General features: G+C 44.7%; 1 protein-coding gene across 2 annotated transcripts; it reads right to left on the reverse strand.

The window, feature by feature from the left end:
- Positions 1-2,371: 2,371 nt before the first annotated feature.
- APOBEC1 (apolipoprotein B mRNA editing enzyme catalytic subunit 1) lies at positions 2,372-19,806 on the reverse strand. Of its 2 annotated transcripts, XM_050749565.1 has the most exons (6): positions 19,794-19,806; positions 12,362-12,387; positions 8,193-8,220; positions 5,704-6,101; positions 3,940-4,058; positions 2,372-2,664 (listed from the first exon to the last, which is right to left on the reverse strand). In XM_050749565.1, the coding sequence occupies exons 2-6, from the start codon at positions 12,375-12,377 to the stop codon at positions 2,515-2,517; spliced, it is 711 nt and encodes a 236-aa protein (XP_050605522.1). In that variant the 5' UTR covers positions 12,378-12,387; positions 19,794-19,806; the 3' UTR covers positions 2,372-2,514. The 2 variants fall into 2 exon arrangements, with proteins under 2 accessions (XP_050605522.1, XP_050605521.1); XM_050749564.1 differs by lacking the exon at positions 19,794-19,806 and having other exon boundaries at positions 12,362-12,502.
- Positions 19,807-24,938: the final 5,132 nt, after the last annotated feature.

Consider the following 24,938-nt stretch of genomic DNA (forward strand, 5'->3'; position numbering starts at 1 on the left):
TGTAGTATAAATTATAAACTCGTGTTGCAGTCTTGCCAATGCACCACAATGTTTTGATTTTGTGGTTTGACGTAGGATTCAGTGTTGTCTCAGGACCAACAGAGAAAATTAAGGAGCATGGACACAAGGGTGAGGTTGGAGCAAGAGTTTAATAAGTGAAAGGACAAAGCTCCCCACAGCAAAGAGGGGACCCGAAAGAGGGTTGCCATTCTACAGTTGAATACAAAGCCTTTAATAAACAGGTTGGTAGGAGGGATGTTTCATTTACATAAGGCACAAAAAATCAGTTAGGGCTAGGTGCTTCGTTTGCATAAAGTGTGAATTCCTGACAGCCCCTTTGAATTCCTGACCCTGTCCTTGTAGTGCACATGTGCATTCTTAGCCTAAGTGACTCCATGTGGTTTAATTTCCCTTACTGTGCATGTGTTAGGGGATGGAATTCTCCATTGCGGACATGTCTGGTTCTATATAACTCCCCTTATGTGTGCAGCTGCAGGTATCTTTCAAATAAGCCCTCCCGCTTTTATGCAAGTTCCCTTATCTGAGTATGTCCAAAAAAGGAAAGGGATGTGTTCACCGAACCCTAGCATGTATATGTGACCCTTGTTAGTTACACAGAACGCATTTTTATGGTGGACCTTGCCCCCTTATGTGTGCTTGCAGTTTCATCTTTCAAGCTGTTTCTTTGTTAGAAAGGAATTCTACCAAGGACTTGTCCTAGCTATCTGCCTAACTGATTCTTTTTGCTCTCTTCTCTCATTAGTAAATTTATTTATTTATTATATATATATATTTTGTTGTTGTTGTTGTTGTTGAGATGGAGTTTTACTCTTGTCCCACAGGCTGGAGTGCAATGGTACGATCTCAGCTCACTGCAACCTCCGCCTCCCAGGTTCAAGCGATTCTCCTGCCTCAGTTTCCCGAGTAACTGGGATTACAGGCGTCCACCACCACGCCCAGCTAATTTTTGTATTTTTAGTGGAGACGGGGTTTCACCATGTTGGCCAGGCTGGTCTCGAACTCCTGACCTCAAATGATCCGCCTGCCTCAACCTCCCAAAGTGCTAGGATTACGGGCATGAGCTACCATGCCCAGCCTCATTAGTAGATTTAATATTATTATAAAGTAGCTATAAATTAGAATTGCTGTTATTCAGCTTATACGAGTAATTGATGAATAGGCTAAGAGTTTTTTGTAATTGTGCCTGACTTAGCCCTTCTCATCCTCCTACTAAAAATAATATAGCAGTGGTTAATATTATGTTTAGGTTTGAGAAAGAAAATGAACGTTTTATTTGAGGAATGTGAGCTCCTTTAAATTATCAAGCCCAGAAGAACATTTTAAATGTGACAGCAATCACAGCTCACTCTCTGCTTGAGCTAATTACCTCTTAAAGCCCCTTGAAACATGGGCTCTAGACTGATGCCAAGCAGCCACAAAATGCCCCGTGCTGGACACCATGTCCAGCCAATCACTAACCAATATTATTTCTGTAACCCGATGAGAATTCCTATCACACAACGTCCACAGGCATGTCGCGCAATGTCTCTGCAGGTTTCTGAAGCTCTCACAGAGAGGGGAGCTCCTCTCTGCATCTGGTCATCCAGTCCTCTATAGATCACCTATAAATCTTATGATATTCTAATTAAGAAACAAATCAAAACAGGTGCTACTACTTTGTCTTTTGTTTCCCTCTAGCTGTGTCTCCAGAAATTGGTTCCATGTAATTATTTGTCCTGAAAACAGAGAAAGCCCCTACAGGGAAAATGCAAGATGGTGTCCAGTGATTTTCACGTCCTGAGTTTCAGATCCTTGTGGATAAGTCCCCTCTTACTCTGAATCATGGCCGTCCTGTGTGACAAATAGAATACTGCAGAAGAAATAGGGTGTGATTCCAAAATGAACTCATTGCAGTCATGGAAATTTCCACCTTGGTCTCTCTTAGATCACTTGCTCTGGGCCAGGTAAGGTGGCTCACACCAGTAATCCCAGGACTTTGGGAGGCCAAGGCTGGTGGATCACTTGAGTCCAGGACTTTGAGACCAGCCTGGGCAACACGGCAAAACTCCATCTCTGCAGGAAATATTTCAAAAGGTAACTTAACCTGTAGGAAGCCAATTGCCCTGTCTTGAGGTTATTTCAGCAACCCTGTGGAGAGGTCTACGTGGCAAGAAACTGAAACCTTCTACCAGCCACTAGCACAAACTTGCCAGCCATCTGAGCCTGCCACCTGGGAAGCATATTCTCCCGCCTCAGTTAGGCCTTCAAATGACTGCAGCGCTGGCTGCCATCTTGACTGCAACCTCATGGGGACCTGAGACAGGAACACACAGATAAGCTGCTTCTAAATTCTTTACCCACAGAAACTGTGAGAGATAATACATATTTATTGTTGGTTTAAGCTGCAAAGTTTTGGGGTACCTTGTGAACATTTCTAGATTCTAAATGGCATTCACCCTTTAGTGGGTCATCATTGCTTGTTCTTGAATCAGTACGCACATAGAATCATTATATTCATCTCCAAGTCACGGAAGGCTGTATCAGCCCTGTAGCTAAAAGGATGTGTGGTGGAATCATTTGGTAATGGCAATTTTGAAGATGAAGTCTGAAAAATGTAAGATGATTTTGCCATCTTCTTGAAATCTTTAAACAGGGTGGAAGACTCTGGAATAAAAAAGGATTCTATTTAATCCTTAGGATAAATATTTTAATTAATAGTATTATCACCACAAACATTTTAAAATGTCAATTGGAAGACAATTGAACTTTTTTTATTTTATTCCCCCAGGCAGGGTCTTGCTCTGGACTTACTGCATATTCACCCAGGCTGGAGTGCAGTGCTGCAATCACAGCTCACTGCAGCCTCAACCTCCTAGGCTCAAACAATTCTCCCACCTCGGCCTCCCAAGTAGCTGGGACCACCACACCTAGCTAATTTTTGTGTGTTTTTGTTGAGATGTGGTTTCACCATGTTGCCCAGGCTGGTCTCCAACTGCTGGGCTCAAGCCATCCACCCTCCTCTGCCTCCCAAAGTGCTGGGATTACAAGCATGACCCACTGCACCCGGCCTGAACCACTTTCAAGAGAATCCAATGGAACACGTACATTCTCTTCAATAAGACTACACGCACTAATAAGGGAAAGGAGAATATCTGAAATACAGTAGAGCCAATGTGTGTTGTAGTAACAAGAACAATAATAACGATAAAGCCAGACATGATGACATATCCTTGTAGTTCTAGCTACCCAGGAGGCTGAGGTCAGAGGATTGCTTGAGGCTAGGAATTCGGAGTTTGAGACTGTGGTGTGCTGTGATGGTGCCTGTTAATAGCCACTACACCCCAGCTTAGGCAACACAGCGAGACCCTGTGGCTTAAAAGACAATACTAATAAAATAAGAATAAAGATGATAAAATGTAATTAATATGGGGACCACCCATATCTTAGATCTGTTGACCCAAATTCCCTTCTCCCACTTACTTCCCACAAACGTACTTCTTGTTCTTAGGCTTAGATGTTGTTTGTTTGTTTGTTTGCTTGTTTAGTTTGTTTGATAACTAATTCTTTTTTTCAGAGATGGAGTCTCACTATCTTGGCCAGGCCAGGCCTCCCAAAGTGCTTGGATTACAGACATGAGCCACTGTACCCAGCTGTTTTTTAGAAACAGGGTCTTGTTTTACCACGCAGGCTGGAGCGTATTGGCGCGATCATAGCTCACTGCAGCTTGCAACTCCTAGACTCAAGCGTCCTGAGTAGCTGGGACTACAGGTGTGCACCACCATACCTGGCTGCGAGATTTTCTTAAGACGGGCTAGCTAGTTAAATAACTAAATCTCAATATAAACGTCAAAGAGAAGATATGAGTCAAATTCTCAGGAAAGAACTTTGAAGAAGGATGCTTCTTTTGGCATCAGCATTTGTGTCTCTAAAGTAACTTACTAGAATTATGCAGTGCAGCTCCAGTGCGTACAACATCATCCACAGAGGCGGATATCGTGGCCAGTGAGCTTCTTCCCCAGGTGGGTAGTTGACAAAATTCCTCCAGCAGTGATAATACTCTAAGGAAACACGAATCTTGGCTCATTCAACAAGCACAGTGGTAAATTACTTAAGAAGATCCCCAACCTAGTTTACCATATAGAAAGCCTCTAGTCTCTGGTCTAGTTGCTGCTGGACATTAGACCCCCTAAAAAGAATAAAGCAGTTCATTTAAAGATGGCTGAGAGGCAAGACTAGAGAAAAGAGTTGTTGGCCGGGCACGGTGGCTCACACCTGTAATCCCAGCACTTTGGGAGGCCGAAGCGGGTGGATCACAAGGTCAGGAGATTGGACCATCCTGGCTAACACGGTGAAACCCTGTCTCTACTAAAAATATAAAAAATTAGCCGGGTGTGGAGGCAGCTGCCTGTGGTCCCAGCTACTCGGGAGGCTGAGGCAGGAGAATGGCGTGAACCTGGGAGGTGGAGCTTGCAGTGAGCCAAGATCCCGCCACTGCACTCCAGCCTGGGCAACAGAGCGAGATTCCATCTCAAAAAAAAAAAAAGAAAAAAAAAAGGGTTGTTGTTTGCTTTTGTCTTTCTTTTTTGATACAGGGTCTCACTCTGTCACCTAGGCCAGTGTGCAGTGATCCAATCATAGCTCACTGCAGCCTTGAACATCTGGGCTCAGGAGATGTTCCCACCTCAGCCTCCCAGGCAGGTAGGACTACAGGTGCATGCCGCCATGCCTGTCTGATTTTTTTTTTTTTTTTTGAGACGGAGTCTTGCTCTGTCGCCCAGGCTGGGGTGCAGTGGCCGGATCTCAGCTCACTGCAAGCTCCACCTCCCGGGTTTACGCCATTCTCCTGCCTCAGCCTCCTGAGTAGCTGGGACTACAGGCGCCCGCCACCTCGCCCGGCTAGTTTTTTGTATTTTTTAGTAGAGATGGGGTTTCACCGTGTTAGCCAGGTTGGTCTCGATCTCCTGACCTCGTGATCCACCCGTCTCGGCCTCCCAAAGTGCTGGGATTACAGGCTTGAGCCACCGCGCCCGGCCTCCTGTCTGATTTTTTAACTTTATTTTATTTATTTATTATTTTTATTTATTTATTTATTTATTTATTTATTTGAGACAGAGTCTCGCTCTGTTGCCCAGGCTGGAGAGCAGTGGCCGGATCTTGGCTCACTGCAAGCTCCACCTCCCGGGTTCACGCCATTCTCCTGCCTCAGCCTCCTGAGTAGCTGGGACTATGGGCGCCCGCCACCACGCCCGGCTAATTTTTTGTATTTTTCAGTAGAGACGGGTTTCACTGTGTTAGCCAGAATGGTCTCCATCTCCTGACTTCCTGATCCGCCCGCCTCCACCTCCCAAAGTGCTGGGATTACAGAAGTAAGCCACCGTACCTGGCCTGATTTTTTAGTTTTTTTTTAGAGATGGGGTCTTACTATGTTGCCCAGGCTGATCTTGAACTCCTGGCTTCAAGTGATCCTCCTGCCTTGGCCTCCCAATGTTCTGGGATTACAGGTATGAGCCACCATACCCAGCCAGGAGTTGTATTTTTGTTACTTTCCTTGTCATGAATTTCAGACCTAGTCCTTTATCACATTATTTTGGACTTTTACTTCTGAGACTTCCAGCCTGGACTAACCAATCTTCTGGCCTAAAGACAGCTCCTATCACCACAGTTTCTTGGAAACAATGAAGTTTCTTTGTTTACTGTTTTTACCTGATGCTCTCATAATCTGAATAGTTACTCCACTGTTAACGAGGTCCCTGAGACCTTGCCGATTTTGTTGATCCGTATGCCAAAAAAGCCGTGCTACATAGATCACCAGAGTCACACCAGGGTGCTGACTCAAAAACTCCCTAATAGCCTGGGAGCATTCCCAGCAGGGACTCCAGGACAAGAACCAGGTGATGGAGCAGCTGATGGATGAGTGAAAACGTCTTTCTGACGTCAATTTTTCTATAAAATTAACTTCCACGTGATTGGTGGTGTTTTTGCCTGAGCTTCGCCAGATCTTCGGGCTCATGCCCCACTTGATTTCGTAGAGCAGACAGGCCTCTTTACGAAGTTCTCTGGGGTCATAGAAGATGTCAAACTCCCAGGGTTCGATTCTTCTCCTGAAATGCAAAAAGCAGCCCACGCTGTCATGCCATATTTAGAGAGATCTTAGAAATCTTTTCCTGCTCCCCTCTTCTTTCTTTCTTTCTTTTTTTTTTTTTTTTTTTTTTTTTTTTTTTTTTTTTTGAGACGGAGTCTTGCTCTGTAGCCCGGGCTGGAGTGCCGTGGCCGGATCTCGGCTCACTGCAAGCTCCGCCTCCCGGGTTTACGCCATTCTCCTGCCTCAGCCTCCCGAGTAGCTGGGACTACAGGCGCCCGCCACCTCGCCCCGCTAGTTTTTTGTATTTTTTTTTTTTAGTAGAGATGGGGTTTCACCGTGTTAGCCAGGATGGTCTCGATCTCCTGACCTCGTGATCCGCCCGTCTCGGCCTCCCAAAGTGCTGGGATTACAGGCTTGAGCCACCGCGCCCGGCCTCTTTTTTTTTTTTTTAAGATGGAGTCTTACACTGTTGCCTGGACTGGAGTGCAGTGGTGTGATCTCAGCTCACCACAACCTCTGCCTCCCAGGTTCAAGAGATTTTTCTGCCTCAGCCTCCCAAGTAGCCGGGATTACAGGCTCCTGCCACCATGTCCAGCTAATTTTTTGTATTTTTAGTAGAGACGGGGTTTCACCATGCTGGCCAGGCTGGTCTCCAACTCCTGACCTCGCGATTCGCCCACCTCAGCCTCCCAAAGTGCTGGGATTACAGGCGTGAGCCACCGCGCCCAGCCCCTGCTCCCCTCTTCCATCAGGCTGATCTGAGGCATAACATCTCAGGAAACTTCTTTTTCTAGTATATGTCTCGAAGTTATCTGAAGAGGTCTGTTTGAATTATCAGATTTTTTTTCTCACAAACATAGTACACAGGATTTTTACCCTGGTCACATTATTTGGTGACCACTCTCTAATACCATTATATTTCAGTCTTGACTTTGTGTGCTTTGTTTCTCTTTTAAAGTTTCCTTCACTATATTCTAACCTGTTTTTTGTTTTTGTTTTTTTTTTAAAAACAAAAGCTAAGCTGGCCAGGCTGGTCTTGCTTCCTGGGCTCAAGCTACTCTCCTGCCTCAGCCTCCTGAGTAGCCGAGACTTCAGGTGTGCCCCACCATGCCTAGCTATATTCCAATTTTTCTCTTTCACACCTAAAGGTGCCATGTTCCAATCCTTATCTTTTCTATTCCTCAAGGGACTCTAACCAGATTTTCTCAAGTGTTGAAGCCCCAAATTGCCAACAAGATTGTATTGTCAAGAACAGACAAAAGAGCAATTTAGCCTCAAGATTCTTCCACAGTAGGATTCTATATACTAACTCCTATAAGAAAGAAATTCTAATTGCTCTCAGTGGTATCTTTAGATTTAGCACTCTCTATGTCTGAAAGCCATGACTCAAGGGAAACTCAGAATTGAGCTGCAGAGTCCTCTTTGAAATATGGTTAAGTCACAAGCTTATTACATCCTAATAGTTCCCACTCATCCCTAAAGTATCACATTCATTTATATAGATCAATCCTTCCACCTATCACTAGATAATATATTTCTTGACATGACTTCCCTGTCATATGTCTGAAAAACGGGCAGACAGTATAAAATAAGATGAAGTTAAAGTGGCAAATGAGTTTCCCAGGTATTTCAGTGATGGCTATAAAAGCATGCGATTTAAAAAGAGAAGAGAAATTGAAAGACAATAACATATAAGCAAGCTAGAAAATCATTTATTTAAAGCAATGAAAATCTTTTTATAAAGATATAAAAAACAATAACCATAGAAAATGAAGTTGGAAAAGGCAAAAATGAAAGAAAGAATGGGAAAATGACAAAAGAGAAAAGGAACAATAAAGAAAGCTATATCCACAGCTCCATTTTTTTTTTTTTTTTTTTTTTTTTTTTTTTTTTTTGAGACAGGGTCTCAGTCTTTCACCCCAGCTGCAGTGCCATGGTGCAATCATAGGTCACTGCAGTCTTGACCTCCTGGGTTCAAGCGATCCTCCCACTCCTGCCTCAGCCTCCTGAGTAGCTGGGACTATAGGTGCATGTGCCACCATGCACAGCTCTTAAACACCCAGTGATTCTTGATCGAATTAAATGTGCACTGTGATAGTATTATTCTTACCTCAGAGTGGGGTCACCTGTTGAAGGACCTGTTGACCAAGATAGGATTGTGTCAAATAACACTCAAATATCACATGAGTTGCTAAGAAAAAGTGCTCTATTATTCCAAACCTGCAAATCATCTCAGAAGATGGAATTTGAAGATTCTTTCATGGATGAATTGTATTGGACCAGCTCATTGCACCCAAGAAAAGCAAGATTTTAAGGGCTTTGCCAAAATCTGTTTTCCCAGATGCCCAATCCCAAGCAAGGTAGTCTGCCTTAAGGCTTCAACAAAAATGATTAAGCACAATTAGAGGCTGGGCGTGGTGGCTCATGACTGTAATCCCAGCACTTTGGGAGGCCAAGGCGGGTGGATCACATAAGGTCAGGAGTTACCGACCAGCCTAGCCAGTATGACAAAATCTTGTCTCTACTAAAAATACAAAAATTAGCCGGGCTTGGTGGCACGTGCCTGTAATCCCAGCTACTCCGGAGGTTGAGGCAGGAGAATCACTTGAACCCAGGAGGTGGCAGTTACAGTTAGCCGAGATTGCACCATTGCACTCCAGCCTGGGCGACAGAGCGAGAGAGACTCTGTCTCAAACAAAAAAAGAAGAAGAAGAAAAGTACTGGAAGGAGACAAAAGGTGGTGGGGGCACCATATCAACCACATCAGAGATGGCGGTCAGAGAAGACATCTGTAAAGAGGGACATTAAAGCTGAGACCTGAAGGTAAAGTTAGAGAGCAAGACATGTGGACATTGGGGAAGGGGAGAGGATTCCAAGCACAGGGAACAGCAGGTGCAAACGACCTGAAGTGTGGACCTTGACTTGTTCAACGAAGAGCAAGGAAGTCAGCCTGGCTGGGTCAGAGCGATCAAGACATGCAGTGGAGGGAGATGGGCAATGGAAGGAGTAAGCCATACGGCCTTACCAGCCCTGGATAGTATGTTAAGTGTAAGAAGCCGTTAGAGAATATGGGGATGATTCAAGGGAAAGTACTGGATTTTAGAGACCTGCGCCTCTCAGGACTCAGAGCCTTGGGGATGTTCCTAGCAAAAAAATGGGCACTGACAAGGCCTGAACCTCTAAGGGTGATTTGGGGAGATTCAGGCAAGAAATTCATCCCACTCTTCTGGTCAAACCTTAACTTGCAGGTGCTACTTTTGAACAAAGAAGAGTCACAGGCTCTGGGAGACACTTCCTTTAAAACAGAGCACGCTTTACCCTAGGCTGTGTGTGTGCCTGTCTGTGTGTGTTACTTTTTATGCATCTGCACTGGATGGTAGAGGAGTCGTAGAAAGGACTCTTGGCCATGGCATGTTTTTTTGGTAGATGGAGAGTGGTTCTAGCTGGGGAGAGGAACTAAAATGAGAAATTAGCCAGATATCTAGGAAATAGGATGAAGTCAGAAAACACTATTCCAAGTGTGACCTGAAGAACAAATCTTTTACCTTTAAAGAAGGAATGGGGAATTTGAGCATTGGGAGGAAGGAGGAAGGGCGTGGCCGGCATGTTGAAAGGAGCTCTTCTCAGACCTTAGTACAAATTGGGGCCCTTGAACCGGTAATCCACTCCAAGGCAGCCTTACAAAAACAGAGGCCGTATCATAGGAAAAAGGCATATTGATGATGGGAAGACACTTTCTCTGAAGGAACTGAAGCAGCAGTGAGAAGTTCAGAAAGGGACAGTGAGATATATGCTGTGTCTACAATATTATTCCTGGGGTGCAAAGACGAGGATACCAGCCACATGACTGGGGACGGTTTGAGGTATAGAACACACCACCTTCATAAGAAAAGTCCACGGAAGGTAGTAGATACTACAATTAAATAATGTGTTAGGTCTTTCCCCCAGTATGACACTTAAAAAAGAATTCTTTTTTTTTTTTTTTTTTTTTTTTTTCCTGAGATGGAATTTCCCTCTTGTTGCCCAGGCTGGAGTGCAATGGTGCAATCTCGGCTCACTGCAACCTCCGCCTCCCAGGTTCAAGCGATTCTCCTGCCTCGGCCTCCCAAGTAGCAGGATTACAGGCATGCACCACCAGGCCCGGCTAATTTTGTATTTTTAGTAGAGACATTGTTTCTCCATATTGGTCAGGCTGGTCTCGAACTCCTTACCTCAGATGATCCACCTGCCTTGGCCTCCCAAAGTGCTGGGATTACAGGTGTGAACCACCATGCCCGAACTTAAAAAAGAATTCTAGTAGATGGAGAACATAATGGAGAAAATAAATTGTTACTTGAACTCCAAACTGTTACCTATGTTACCTCCTGCCCCATCACACTCACACTATTGCAATAGTCTTCTAACTGGTCTCCTTGCTTCCAGTCCAAAACCCATCACATGTCAAGTAAATGTGTCTAAAGCACTATTTTAGACATATCTCTGTGCTATTCATAAATTCTCCAAAGATACTCCCTCTACCATAAAGAAAAACTTTCATTCCTTGAACCTAGCATTCAAAGTCCTCTATGGTATAACAACACTTCAAATTTGCTTTCTAGTCTTACTGCAAATTGTTTACATAAATTGTTTTGTAGCCTAACCAGTTTATTCATTATATTCCAGACACAAGTCTCTGTTAAAGCTTTTAAATTCTGTTTATCAATAGGATTCAATCAACCTGCAATCTCCTCTTCTTTGTTGATCCAAAGTCTGCCTTCTGGCCCGGCATGGTGGCTTATGCCTGTAATCCCAGTACTTTGGGAGGCCAAGGCTAGTAGATCACTTGAGCCCAGGAGTTCAAGACCAGCCTGAGCAATAAAGCAAAACCTCATCTCTACAAAAAAATTGGCAGGGACTGGTGACCCTTGCCTGTTGTCCCAGCTACCCAGGAAGCTGAGGCGGGAGGATCTCTTGAGCCCAGGAGGTCAAGACAGCAGTGAGCAGTGATCACACCACTGTACTCCAGCCTGGGCAACAGGGCTAGTCTTAAAAAAAAAAAAAAATTGGTCAGGTATGGTGGCTCATGCCTGTATTCCTGGTACTTTGAGAGACCAAGGATGGAGAATTGCTTGAGCCCAGGAGTTCAAGACCAGCCTGGGAAAAGTAGTGAACCAACCCCCTAGTCCCTAAAAATAAAATAAAATAAAAAAAATTTTAGGTCTACACGTCTCTTAGAATCCAGTTCAAATCCTACCTCATTTGAAGTTATTTCCTTCAGCCTGAAGTGTTCTTCCTCTCCCATGCATTTTTCTAACACTTACTGGGCACTAATTTATCAATTAGTTATTGTCAATTCATTTATCAATTAGCACATTGTTCTCATGCTATCACATCTGTTGTTTCCTTAAACTGTTATTTAAACAGTTGTACTTTTTTTTTTTTTTTTTTTTTTGAGACGGAGTCTTGCTCTGTAGCCCGGGCTGGAGTACAGTGGCCGGATCTCAGCTCACTGCAAGCTCCGCCTCCCGGGTTTGCGCCATTCTCCTGCCTCAGCCTCCTGAGTAGCTGGGACTACAGGCGCCCGCCACCTCGCCCGGCTAGTTTTTTGTATTTTTAGTAGAGACGGGGTTTCACCGGGTTAGCCAGGATGGTCTCGATCTCCTGACCTCGTGATCCGCCCGTCTCGGCCTCCCAAAGTGCTGGGATTACAGGCTTGAGCCACTGCGCCCGGCAGTTGTACTTTTACTTAAATTTTTTTTTTATTTTTGTGAGACAGAGTCTTGCTCTGTTGCCCAGGATGGAGTGCAATGGCATGATCTCAGCTCACTGCAACCTCCACCTCCTGGGTTCAAGCGATCCTCCTGCCTCAGCCTCCGGAGTAGCTAGGACCGCAGGCATGCGCCACTATGACTGGCTAATTTTTGTATTTTTAGTACAAATAGGGTTTCACCATGTTGGCCAGGCTGGTCTCGAACCCTGAGCCTCAAGTGATCCACCCTCCTTGGACTCCCAAAGTGCTGGGATTACAGGTGTGAGCCACAACACCCAGCTACTTAATTTTTTATTATGGTGAAACAAACACTGATTTGGCTAAAGTCACTTGAACATGTAAATACTTAATAATAATAAATCATCTTATTTAAGACTAATATATTAATCAATAATGGGGAAGTTTGAAAACACCCACAGATGCAAGAATCAGCAGAACACACACACGCACACACAGACACACACACACACACACACACACCATTCTTGCATTGTTCAAGAATACTTGCCAGGCCCCCAGATCCATTTTACCTTTCTCAGAAGTCATGGTGCTCTGTCTCTGGACTTCTTCCTCTGGAGTCATAAGTTGTGCTGATTGTTCCTGGACTTTGTTTCTTCAGGTGTGCCCACTGCCACCTGCTTGGGCAGAGGATGACTCATTCCTGCATCTCAGGCAGTTATGGGAATCTGGGCTGCCTGTACAAACAGGGGGCTGACTGAGAGGGACCTTATCGTGGGGATTTGCATCTTCAGTGATGAGAAAGCCTGCGATGCAAATGACATGAATTCTGTAGAGTGGATCACTGGGGTTACCAAATTCCAAAGTTCTTCTCCGATGACATCTGAATTTAGTAACCTTTCTCTTTCTTTAAATAAAGATTAAGGCAAGGTGGATCATCTGTCATTCTTTGTATATTTTTTTGTTTTGTTTTACTTATTTATTTTTCATTATCTCCTACTCTGCATCAAACATGCAGCATTCTTTTTTTTTTTTTTTTTTGAGACAGAGTTTTGCTCTTGTCGCCCAGGCTGCAGTGCAATGGCACGATCTCGGCTGACTGCAACCTCTGCCTCCCAGGTTCAAGCGATTCTCCTGCCTCAGCCTCCCGAGTAGCTGGGATTACAGGCATCGAACACCACGCCCGCCTAATTTTTTGTATTTTTAGCAGAGACAGGGTTTCACCATGTTGGTAAGGCTGTTTTAGAACTCCTGACCTCAGGTGATCCACCCGCCTCGGCCTCCCAAAGTGCTGGGATTACAGGCGTGAGCCACCGGGCCTAGCCTAGGATGCATCCATCATTCTTTAATGGAGAGATGAGAGGAAGAATAAAGTTAAGAGAAATTTTTTTTTTTTTTTTTTTTTTTGAGACGGAGTCTCACGCTGTTGTCCAGGCTGGAGTGCAGTGGCATGATCTCGGCTCACTGCAAGCTCCGCCTCCTGGGTTCACGCCATTCTCCTGCCTCAGGCTCCTGAGTAGCTAGGACTACAGGCGCCCGCCACCGCGCCCGGCTAATTTTTTTTGTATTTTTAGTAGAGACGGGGTTTCACTGTGGTCTCGATCTCCTGACCTTGTGATCCGCCCGCCTCGGCCTCCCAAAGTGCTGGGATTACAGGCTTGAGCCACCGCGCCCGGCCGTTAAGAGAAATTTAACCTGTAACTATAGCTTGAAAATTTTTATGTTATCTGGTAAGCACACTGTGGCCTTGGCTTTCAGCTATTATTCACCTATTTCCAACTTCCTCTCATTTTGCTCTTTGCCCCACATCCCTGTTGAAGAGGGGAGGGGCACTATTAGATGCAAAACGACAAGGACCTTGGCCTCTGAGTCAGCTCATTTGTGTGCCAGTCTTTGGTGCTCTCTTCATCCTTGAAGCTGAGATTAAGTGTGTGGCCAAGTCCACTTCTGCTTTTTTTTTTTTTTTTTTTTTTTTTTTAAAGACAGAGTTTTACTCTTGTCGCCCAGGCTGGAGTGCAGTGGCACGATCTCGGCTCACTGCAACCTCCACCTCCCGGGTTCAAGTGACTCTCCTGCCTCAGCCTCCCGGGTAGCCGGTATTACAGGCATCCACCACCACGCCCAGATAATTTTTATATTTTTAGTAGAGACGGGGTTTCTCCATGTTGGCCATGCTGGTCTCAAACTCCTGACCGAGGGTGATCCACCCGCCTCAGCTTCCCAAAGTGCTAGGATTATAGGCGTGAGCCACCTCGCCCGGCCACTTCCGCTTTTTTATCCCCCTTGAAAAAGTAAATGCCGTACTTCCCTGTGCCATTGCTCTCTGTTGCCTGAACCCTGGGTCAAGTTCAAGTCAAAAATTCCTCTGAGTCTCATCACCTACTTCTAGAATTGAGGTCACTTTCTCAAGGCCTAAGTCTCCCTCTAGTGTCTCAAATCTAGAACCCCTGAACTTTGAATCTTAAGGCCCCATGAACCTGAAACTTGAATCCTACATGCAAGACTTTACTTAGTTATGAAAGTCAATCTGGAGCCTCCATGAGATAAAGCAGGTGTTTGGACAGGGACAGACCAGTGTTTTGAAGAAGGGGCAGAAATCCCACATAATCAATAGAGGCCCTTCAGAGACCAAATTTTTCTAAGCTAGGCAAGAGTAGAATAATTGTAGAATAAAAGTAGGTTAGGCCAGGCGCAGTGGCTCACGCCTGTAATCCCAGCACTTTGGGAGGCAGAGATGGGAGGATCACCTGAAGCCAGGAGTTCGAGACCACCCTGGCCAACATGGCAAAACCCAATCTCTTCCAAAAATATAAAAGTCAGCTGGGCGTGGTGGCAGGCACCTGTAATCCCAGCTACTCAGGAGGCTGAGGCATGAGAATTGCTCGAACCCAGGAGGCAGAAGTTGCAGTTAGCTGAGATCTCCCCATTGCACTGCAGCCTGGGCAACAGAGTGAGGCTACATCTAAAAAAAAAAAAAAAAGGCTGGGCGTGGTGGCTCATGCCTGTAATCCCAGCACTTTGGGAGGCCGAGGTGGGCGGATCACAGGTCAAGAGATCGAGACTGTCCTCACTAACACGGTGAAACTCCGTCTCTATTAAAAATACAAAAAATTAGCCGGGCGTGGTGGCGGGCGCCTGTAGTCCCAGCTACTCGGAAGGCTGAGGCAGGAGAATGGCGTGAACCCGGGAGGCGGAGCTCGCAGTGAGCCGAGACGGCACCACTGAACTCCAGCCTGGGCGACAAAGTGAGACTATGTCTCAAAAAAAAAAAAGGTAGGCTAATAGCCCTCAGCAGTATCTATGTCCTGATCCCTGGAATCTGTTAAACATGTGAACTTAAATGCCAAAAGTGTCTTTGTCATTAATTAAAAATCTTGAGATGAGAAGACAATCCTGGATTATCCAGACGGGCACAGTCTAATCACAGGGTCCATATAAGAGGGAGGTAGAAGAGTCAAGAGTCAGGATGTGAAATGGAGATGTGAGGATGAGAGCAGAGCAGAGTTCTGCTTGCTGGCTCAAAGGGGGCCACGATTCAAGGAATGAGGAAAGCCTGTAGAAGCTGGAAAAGGCAGGGAATGGCTTCTCCCCCAGAGCCTCCAGAAGAAATGCTACCCTGATGACGCCTTGATGTCAGCTCATTAAGACCCGTTTTGTACTTCAGACCTCCAGAACTATAAGACAATGTGGGTCATTTACTACCATTAAGTGTGTGGCAATTTCGTAAAGCAGCAACAGGAAACTGATATGGTAGGACATGCTCCCAGGAAGTAAACGTGCAGCAGCCAAGAGGATGCAAAACTTGGGTTTGTTTTCTACTAGAATGCCTACTGAGCGCTTCATCCGCCTTCCGTTTTGTTTAAGAAAACTTGGAAATATGACATATGATAGGCTATCATGTGGTTAATTATTTGTAAGTGAGGTCAAAGATAATCAAGTATGAAATGTAGCTGTTCAGTTTAAGTCTGTCCTGCATCTGGAAATTTATGAATTTTGAAAAATGTATACATACACTTATGTAACTGCTCCAGTCAAGATATTTAAAATTCCCATCGCCCCAAAAGTTCTTTTTTTTTTTTTTTTTTTTTTTTTTTTTTTTTTTTTTTTTTTAAGGCAGGGTCTTGCTCTGTCTCCCAGGCTGGAGTGCAGTGGCTCAACCTTGGCTCACTGTAGCCTCAGCCCCCCAGGTTCAAGCCATTCTCATGTCTCAGCCTCTCAAGTAGCTGGGATTACAGAGACGCACCACCATGCCTGGCTAATTTTTGTACTTTTAGTAGAGATGAGGTTTCACCATGTTGGCCAGGCTGGTCTCAAACTCCTGACCTCAAGTGATCCACCCACCTCGGCCTCCCAAAGTGCTGGAATTACAGGCGTGAGCCACCATGCCTGGCCAGCCCCCACCCCACAATTCTCTGTGTTAGCCATTATCCTCCTACTCCTAGTCCCAGGCAAATACTGCTCTTTCTGTCCCTATAGGTTAGTTTTGACTACTATAGAGCTTCATACAAATGGAATCGTGCATTGTGTACACTTTTGTGTGTTCTTTACTCAGCTTTTCCTTTTTTCTTTTTTTTGAGACAGGATCTCACTATACAACTTTTTGTATTTTTAGTAGAGATGGGGTTTCACCATGTTGGCCAGGCTGGTCTTCAGCATTTCTGTAAAATTGGTCTACATGATTAGGTGTATTGGTGGCTAATTTTCACTGCTGGATAGTATTCCATTACATAGGTATGCTACAATTTGTATATTCTTCTGTCAGTGTGATGTACTTTGGGTTATTTCCAATTTTAGGCTTTCATGAATAAAGTTGCTGTGAACATTTGGGTACAATTCTTTGTGTAAACACATGCTTCTTTTTCTTCTTCTTGGGTAAATACCCAAGAGTGGAATTGCTGGATCAAATAGGTAAATGCACATTTAACTCTTTCTTTTTTTATTGATTTTATTTTTTATAGGGACAGGGTTTCACTGTATTGCCCAAGCTGGTCTTAAACTCCTGGGTTCAAGAAATCCTCCTGCCTTGGCCTCCCCAAAGTTCTGGGATTATAGGTGTGAGCCACTACACCCAGCGACACTTAACTGAAGAAAATGCCAAATTGTTGTTACCAGTTTCCATTGTCATCAGGTGTGTAAGAGTACAACCTCATCAGCACTTAGTAATGTCAGCCCTGTCAGTTACAATCATACTTGTGAGTGTGTGTTAGTATCTCATTGTAATTTTAATTTGCATTAAAATTAAATGCAATGAACGTCTTTTCATGTACTTATTAGTTATTTATATATCTTTTTTCTGAAACGTGTTCAAATTTTTTGTCTTCCCTTCCCGTGTCGCCCACCCCCCACCCACCCCGGAGACAGAATTTTGCTCTTGCTGCCCAGGTTGGAGTACAATGGCGCTATCTTGGCTCACTGCAACCTCCACCTCCCGGGTTCAGGTGATTCTCTTGCCTCAGTCTCCCGAGTAGCTGGGATTACAGGCGCGCACCACTATACGTGGCTGATTTTTGCATTTTTAGTAGAGAAGGGGTTTCATCATGTTGGTCAGGCTGGACTCAAACTGCTGGCCTCAGGTGATCCACCCACCCCAGCCTCCCAAAGTGCTGGGATTACAGACGTGAGCCACCACGCCTGGCCTTGCCCATTTTTTAATTGGGTTCTTTGTCTCATTACTGAGTTGTAAGAGTTTTTTACGTATTGTGGATACAAGCTTTGTCATATCTGTATACAAATGCTCCTCAGCTTACAATGAAGTCATGTCTCCATAATCCCATTATAAATTCAAAATATGGTTAAGTTGAAAATTCATTTAATACACCTAACCTGGATGGGTGCAGCGGCTCACGCCTGTAATCCCAGCACTTTGGGAGGCCAAGGCGGGTGGATCGCCTGAGGTCAGGAGTTCGAGACCAGCCTGACCAACATGGAGAAACCCCGTCTCTACTAAAAGTACAAAAATTAGCTGGGCGTGGTGACACATGCCTGTAATCTCAGCTACTCAAGAGGCTGAGGCAAGAGGAACACTTGAACCCAGGAGGTGGAGGTTGCCGTGAGCCGAGATTGAGCCATTGCACTCCAGCTTGGGCAACAAGAGCGAAACTCCGTCTCAAAAAAAATAAAAAAATAAAAAATATACCTAACCTACCAAACATCATAGCCTAGCCTACCTTAAACATGCTCAGAACACTTATATTAGCACACACTTAGGCAAAATCATCCAACACAAGACTATTTTTAAATGAAGTGCTTAACATTTCATTCAATTCATTGAATACTGCACTTAACGGGAAAAATCAAATGGCTCTATGGGTACTGGAAATACAATTTCTACTGAACACATATCACCTGCACACCATTGTAAAATTGAAAAATCTAAGTCATGCCATCATTAAGCTGGGGACTGTCTGTATATATTCCCCTTAGCCTCTGGTTTGCCTTTTTATTTCCTTAATGGTGTCTTTTGAAGAGCAGAAGTTTAATTAAGTTTTAGTAAAGTTCAATTTATAAATTGGATTACTTTTTTTTTTTTTTTTTTTTTTGAGACGGAGTCTCGCTCTGTCGCCCAGGCTGGAGTGCAGTGGCGCGATCTCGGCTCACTGCAAGCTCCGCCTCCCGGGTTCCCGCCATTCTCCTGCCTCAGCCTCCCGAGTAGCTGGGACTACAGGCGCCCACAACCGCGCCCGGCTAATTTTTTGTATTTTTAGTAGAGACGGGGTTTCACCGTGGTCTCGATCTCCTGACCTTGTGATCCGCCCGCCTCGGCCTCCCAAAGTGCTGGGATTACAGGCGTGAGCCACCGCGCCCGGCAGGATTACTTTTTATGGTTAGTGCTTTTTGTCTATGAAATCATTGTCTACTCAAAAGGCACAAAGATATTCTCCTATATTTTCTTCTGGTACTTACATATTTTTAGTTTTAGCTTTTACACTAAGCCTGTGATACATTTTGAGTGATTTTTGTATGTGGTGTGATGTCAGGGTCAGAGACGGAGTCTTGCTCTTTCGCCTAAGCTGGAGTGCAGTGTCGAAATCTCGGCTCACTGCAACCTCCGCCTCTTGGGTTCAAGTGATTCTCCTGCCTCAGCCTCCCAAGGAGCTGGGATTACAGGTGTGCAGCCTCATGCCCAGATAATTTTTTTGTACTTTTAGTAGAGACGGGATTTCACAACGTTGGTCAGGCTGGTCTCAATCTCCTGAGCTCAAGTGATCTACCCTCCATGGCCTCTGAAAGTGCTGAGATTACAGGCAAGAGCCACTGCGCCTGGCCAGGATTCTTTTCTGTACATATGAATATCTGCATTATTTTCCCCCGTATGGAGATTTAGTTTTATAGCATCATTTGTTTCAAAAAATATATACTTTTCCCACCAGGCACTGTGGTTCATGCCTGTAATCCTAACACTTTGGGAAACCAAGGTGGGCAGACCACTTGAGGTCAGGAGTTCAAGACCAACCTGGCCAACATGGTAAAGCTCTGTCTCTACTAAAAATACAAAAATTAGCCGGGCACGGTGGTGCATACCTGTAATCCCAACTACTCGGGAGGCTGAGACAGGAAAATTCCTTGAACCTGGGAGGCAGAGGTTACAGTGAGCCAAGATCTCGCCAATGTACTCCAGGCTGGGTGACAGAGTGAGACTCCATCTCAAAAGAAAGAAAGAAAGAAAGAAAGAAATACATATATGTGTGTGTGTATGTGTATGTACATTTTCCCCATTGGATTATCTTGGCACCTTTATTTAAAAACCAATTGGTAGTCTGGGCGCCGTGGCTCACACCTGTAATCCTAGCACTTTGGAAGGCAGAAGCAGGTGGATCACCTGAGGTCAGGAGTTCAAGACCAGCCTGGCCAACATGGTGAAACCTCTTCTCTACTAAAAATACAAAAATTAGGCCAGGTGCTGTAGCTCATGCCTGTAATCCCAGCACTTTGGGAGGCCGAGGCAGGCGGATCACCTGAGGTCGGGAGTATAAGACCAGTCTCACCAACATGGTGAAACCCCACCTCTACTAAAAATGCAAAAATTAGCTGGGCATCGTGGCGCATGCCTGTAATCCCAGCAACTCGGGAGGCTGAGGTGGGAGAATCGCTTGAACCTGGGAGGTGGAGGTTGTGGTGAGCCGAAATCAAGCCACTGCATTCCAGCCTGGGCAACGAGAGCGAAACTCCCTCTCAAAAAAATAAAATAAAATAAAATAAAATAAAATACAAAAATTAACCGAGCGTGGTGGCAGGTGCCTGTAATTCCAGCTACTTGGGAGGTTGAGGCAAGAGAATCTCTTCAATCCAGGTGGCGGGGATTACAGTGAGCCAAGATCTAGCCACTTCACTCTAGCCTGGGCGGAAGAGCAAAACTCAGTCTCAAAAAATAAAAAATAAAAAAAATAAAAAATCAATTGGCAGCCAGGTGCAATGGCTTAGGCCTGCAATCCCAGCACTTTGGGAGGCTGAGGTAGGCGGATCACTTGAGGTCCGGAGTTCGAGACCAGCAGGGCCAACATGGTGAAACATCTCTACTAAAAATACAAAAATTAGCTGGGCATGGTGGTGTGCAACTGCAATCCCAGCTACTCAGGAGGCTAAGGCAGGAGAATCACTTGAACCCAGAGGGTGGAGGTTGCAGTGAGCCAAGATCATGCCACTGTACTCCAGACTGGGTGACAGTGCGACTCCATCTCAAACAAAAAAAAAAGACCATGTGCGGTGGCTCACTCCTGTAATCCCAGCACTTTGGGAGGCTGAGGCGGGTGGATCACTTGAGGTCAGAAGTTTGAGACCAGTGTGGCCAACATAGTGAAATCCCGTCTCTACTAAAAATACAAAATTAGCCGAGTGTGGTGACCTGTGCCTGTAGTCTCAGCTACTCAAGAGACTGAGGCGGGAAAATTGCTTGAATCCAGGAGGCAAAGGTTGCAGCAAGCCAATATCATGCCACTGCACTCCAGCCTGGGTAACAGTGCAACTCCATCTCAAAAAAAAAAAAAAAAATTAATTGGCCATATATGTGCATGAATTCATTTTGGAATCCTCTCATTCCATTGATCTATATGTCCATTATTATGTTTACACCACATTGTTATGATTATCATAAATTTATAGTAAGTTTTTTTTTTTTAAGATGGAGTTTCTCGTCACCCAGACTGGAGTGCAATGGTGCCTCTTGAGTAGCTGGGATTACAGGAGCCCACCATATTTTCATATTTTTATGAAATGAAAATTTTTATGAAAATTTTCAATTTTTATGAAATTATGGCTAATTTTCTTTTTTTTTTTTTTTTTTTTTTTTGAGACGGAGTCTCACGCTGTTGCCCAGGCTGGAGTGCAGTGGCGCGATCTCGGCTCACTGCAAGCTCCGCCTCCCGGGTTCCCGCCATTCTCCTGCCTCAGCCTCCTGAGTAGCTGGGACTACAGGCGCCCGCCACCGCGCCCGGCTAATTTTTTGTATTTTTAGTAGAGACGGGGTTTCACTGTGGTCTCGATCTCCTGACCTTGTGATCCGCCCGCCTCGGCCTCCCAAAGTGCTGGGATTACAGGCTTGAGCCACCGCGCCCGGCCAATTTTCATATTTTTTAGTAGAGACAGGTTTTCATCATATTGGCCAGGCTGGTCTCAAACTCCTGACCTCAGGCAATCCACCTGCCTCGGCCTCCTAAAGTGCTGGGATTACAGGCGTGAGCCACCGTGCCCAGCTATAGTAAGTCTTACAATCAGATAGTATAAATCCTGATTTTTCCAAAATTTTAAAGCGGCTTTGGAAGAATAAATGTTAGTTTGCCAATTTCTATAGCTATGCCTATGGAAATTTTGATTGCCATTGTGTCAAATTTATAGGTCAACTTGGACAGAATTGAAACATAAACAATAAAAGGGCTTCCAAATCACAAATACGGTATATTTCTCCAGTTATTTAGGTCTTCTTTCATTTCATTTAGCGATGTTTTATAATTTTTGGTGTGTAAGTCTTACACATAGTTTATTATGTATATTCCTTAATATTTGATTGTTTTTGTTGTGATTGTAAATGGTATTGGTTCCTTTTTTTAACTTTTAAGTTCAGGGGTACAAGCGCAGGTTTATTGTAATGCATGGCTAAACTCGTGTCATGGGGGTTTGTTGTGCAGGTTATTTAATCACCCAGGTATTAAGCTTTGTACCCATTAGTTATTTTTCCTGATCCCCTCCTTCCTCCCACCCTCCACCCTCTGAAAGTCCCCATTGTGTGTTGGTATTGGTTCTTAAATTTCATTTTCTGACTCTTCATTCATAGTGTATAGAAATAGAATTGATTTTGTATACTGACCTTTTAACCTGTGATCTTGCTAAATTCATTTATTTATTTATTTATTTATTTATTATTTTAACTTTTTGTTTTGTTTTGTTTTGAGACAGGGTCTCACTCTGTCACCCAGGCTGGAGTGCAGTGGCACTGCAACCTCTGCCTCTCGGGTTCAAGCGATTCTTGTGCCTCAGCCTCCCGAGTAGTTGGGGTTACAGGCCTCCGACACCACGGCTGACTATTTTCGTATTTTTGGTAGAGACGGGGACCAGGCTGTTTTCAGACTCCTGACCTCAGGTGATCCCCCTGCCTTGGCCTTCCAAGGTGCTAGAATTACAGGCGTGAGCCACTGCACCCGGCTTAAACTCATTTATTTCGAGTAGGGTTTTTTGTAGATTCCTTAGCATTTTCCAGGCATGTGGTCATGTTGTCTTCATTTAAAGACAGTTTCACAGGCCGGGCACAGTGTCTCACACCTATAATCCCAGCTCTTTGGGAGGCTGAGGCAGGTGTATCATCTGAGGTCAGGAGTTTGAGACCAGCCTAACCAACATGGTGAAACCCCATCTCTACTAAAAACGCAAAAATTAGCCAGGCGTGGTGGCGTGTGCCTGTAATCCCAGCTACTCGGGAAGCTGTGGCAAGAGAATCACTTGAACCTAGGAGGCAGAGGTTGCAGTGAGCCGAGATCAAGCCATTGTTGATGGGCAACAAGAGTGAAACTCCATTTCCAAAAAAAAAAAAAAAAAAAAAAAAAAAATACAGTTTTACTTGTTCCTTTTCAATATGTATGCCATTTTATTTCTTCTTGTTACCTTAGTGGAGTTACTAAAAACTCTAGTGAAATGTTGCATAGAGAAGGTATGAGTGAACATCCTTGCCTAGTTTTCAGTCTCAGTGGACTGTTCAGTTATTCACCATTAAACATGATGTTAGCTGTAGGTTTTTCATAGATGCCCTTTATCAGGTTAAAGCTCCCTTCTATTTCTATTTTGTTGAGAATCTTCATCATGAATGGGTGTGGTTTTTTGTTTGTTTGTTTTCTTTTGTTTTTCAGACAGAATCTTGCTCTGTCACCCAGGCTGGAGTGCAGTGGCACATTCTAGGCTCACTGCAACCTCGGGATCCCAGGTTCAAGCCATTCTCCTGCTTCAGCCTCGAGAGTAGCTGAGATTACAGGTGCCCGCCAACACACCCAGTTAATTTTTGTATTTTTAGTAGAGATGAGATTTCGCCATGTTGGCCAGGCTGGTCTAGAACTCCTGACCTCAGGTTATCCACCCACCATGGCCTCCCAAAGTGCTGGGATTACAGACGTGAGCCACTGTGCCGGCTGGGTATGGATTTTATCATATGATTTTTTTTTAGCGTCTATTGGGATGATTTATATGATTTTCCCCTTTGTTAATATTGAATTATCACATAATATTCTCATCATTCTTTTTATTTTATCCATATTTGCAGTTTTATTGCCTTTCTCTCTCTTAACCTTGATTTTTTTTCCCCCTCTCTCTCTCTCTTTTTATCTCTTGAAGCACACGCGGCCAAGCGCAGTGGCTCACGCCTGTAATCTGAGCACTTTCGGAGGCCGAGGCGGGTGGGTCACCTGAGGTCAGGAGTTTGAGACCAGCCTGGCCAACATGGCGAAACTCCATCTCTACCAAAAATACAAAAATTAGCCAGGCGTGGTGGCGCATGCCTGTAATCCCAGCTACTCCAGAGGCTGAGGCAGGAGAATCTCTTGAACTCAGAAGGCAGAGGTTGCAGTGAGCCAAGATCATGCCACTGCACTCCAGCCTGGGCAACAGAGTGAAACTGCATCTTAAAAAAAAAAAAAAGGCCGGGCGCGGTGGCTCACGCCTGTAATCCCAGCACTTTGGGAGGCCGAGAAGGGCGGATCACGAGGTCAGGAGATGGAGACCATTCTGGCTAACACGTTGAAACCTCGTCTCTACTAAAACTAGTAAAAAAAAAAAATTTTGCCAGGCACGGTGGCGGGGGCCTGTAGTTCCAGCTACTCGGGAGGCTGAGGCAGGAGAATTGCATGAACCCGGATGGTGGAGCTTGCAGTGAGCCAGGATCATGCCACTGTACTCCAGCCTGGGCGACAGAGCGAGATTCTGACTTAAAAAGAAAAAGAAAAAAGGCATATGCAAGACCTCTACACAGAAATAAGCCTGCACATCTATGGTCAATTCATTTTATTTTAATTTTAATCGTGGTAAAATGGCATAATATAAAATACACCATCTTAACCATTTTGAAGAGTACAGTTCAGGGCCGGATGCGGTGGCTCATGCCTGTAATCTCTGCACTTTGGGAGTCCAAGGCGGGCGGATCACCTGAGGTCAGGAGTTTGAGACCAGCCTGGCCCCTGGCCAACATGGTGAAATCCTGTCTCTGCTAAAAAAAAGAGAAAAAAATGGCTAGGCATAGTGATGCACGCCTGTAATCCCAGCTACTCAGAAGGCTGAGGCAGGAGAATCACTTGAACCCGGGAAGCGGAGGTTGCAGTGAGCCAACATTGTGCCATTGCACTCCAGCCTGGGCGACAAGAGCGAGACTCCGTCTCAAAAAAAAAAAAAGAGTACAGTTCAGCAGTGTTAGGAGTATTCATATTGCTGTGCAGTAGATCTTCAGAACTTGTTCATCTTACAAATCTGAAACTTTATACCCATTAAACAACAAATCTCTACTTCCCCTTCCTCCCTAGCCCCTGGCATCCACATTCTACTTTTCATTTATATAAATTCGACTACTTTGGATACCTCAGCCAAGTGGAATCATACAATATTTGGCTTTTTGTAATTTTTTTTCTTTTTTTTTTTGAGACGGAATCTCACTCTGTTGCCCAGGCTGGAGTGCAGTGGCAA

This window comes from Macaca thibetana, chromosome 11, assembly GCF_024542745.1.
Source record: "Macaca thibetana thibetana isolate TM-01 chromosome 11, ASM2454274v1, whole genome shotgun sequence".
NCBI classification, from domain to species: Eukaryota; Metazoa; Chordata; class Mammalia; order Primates; family Cercopithecidae; genus Macaca; species Macaca thibetana.

Excerpts from the sequence above, each read along its gene's own strand:
- APOBEC1 (XM_050749564.1), bottom strand. The coding sequence starts at position 12,413 with ATGACTCCAGAGGAAGAAGTCCAGAGACAGAGCACCATGACTTCTGAG. Across the intron at positions 6,102-8,192 it reads ACAGGTGACCCCACTCTGAG|GAGAAGAATCGAACCCTGGG; the intron begins GTAAGAATAATA and ends TTTGCATTTCAG. Across the intron at positions 4,059-5,703 it reads TCAGATTATGAGAGCATCAG|AGTATTATCACTGCTGGAGG; the intron begins GTAAAAACAGTA and ends GTGTTTCCTTAG.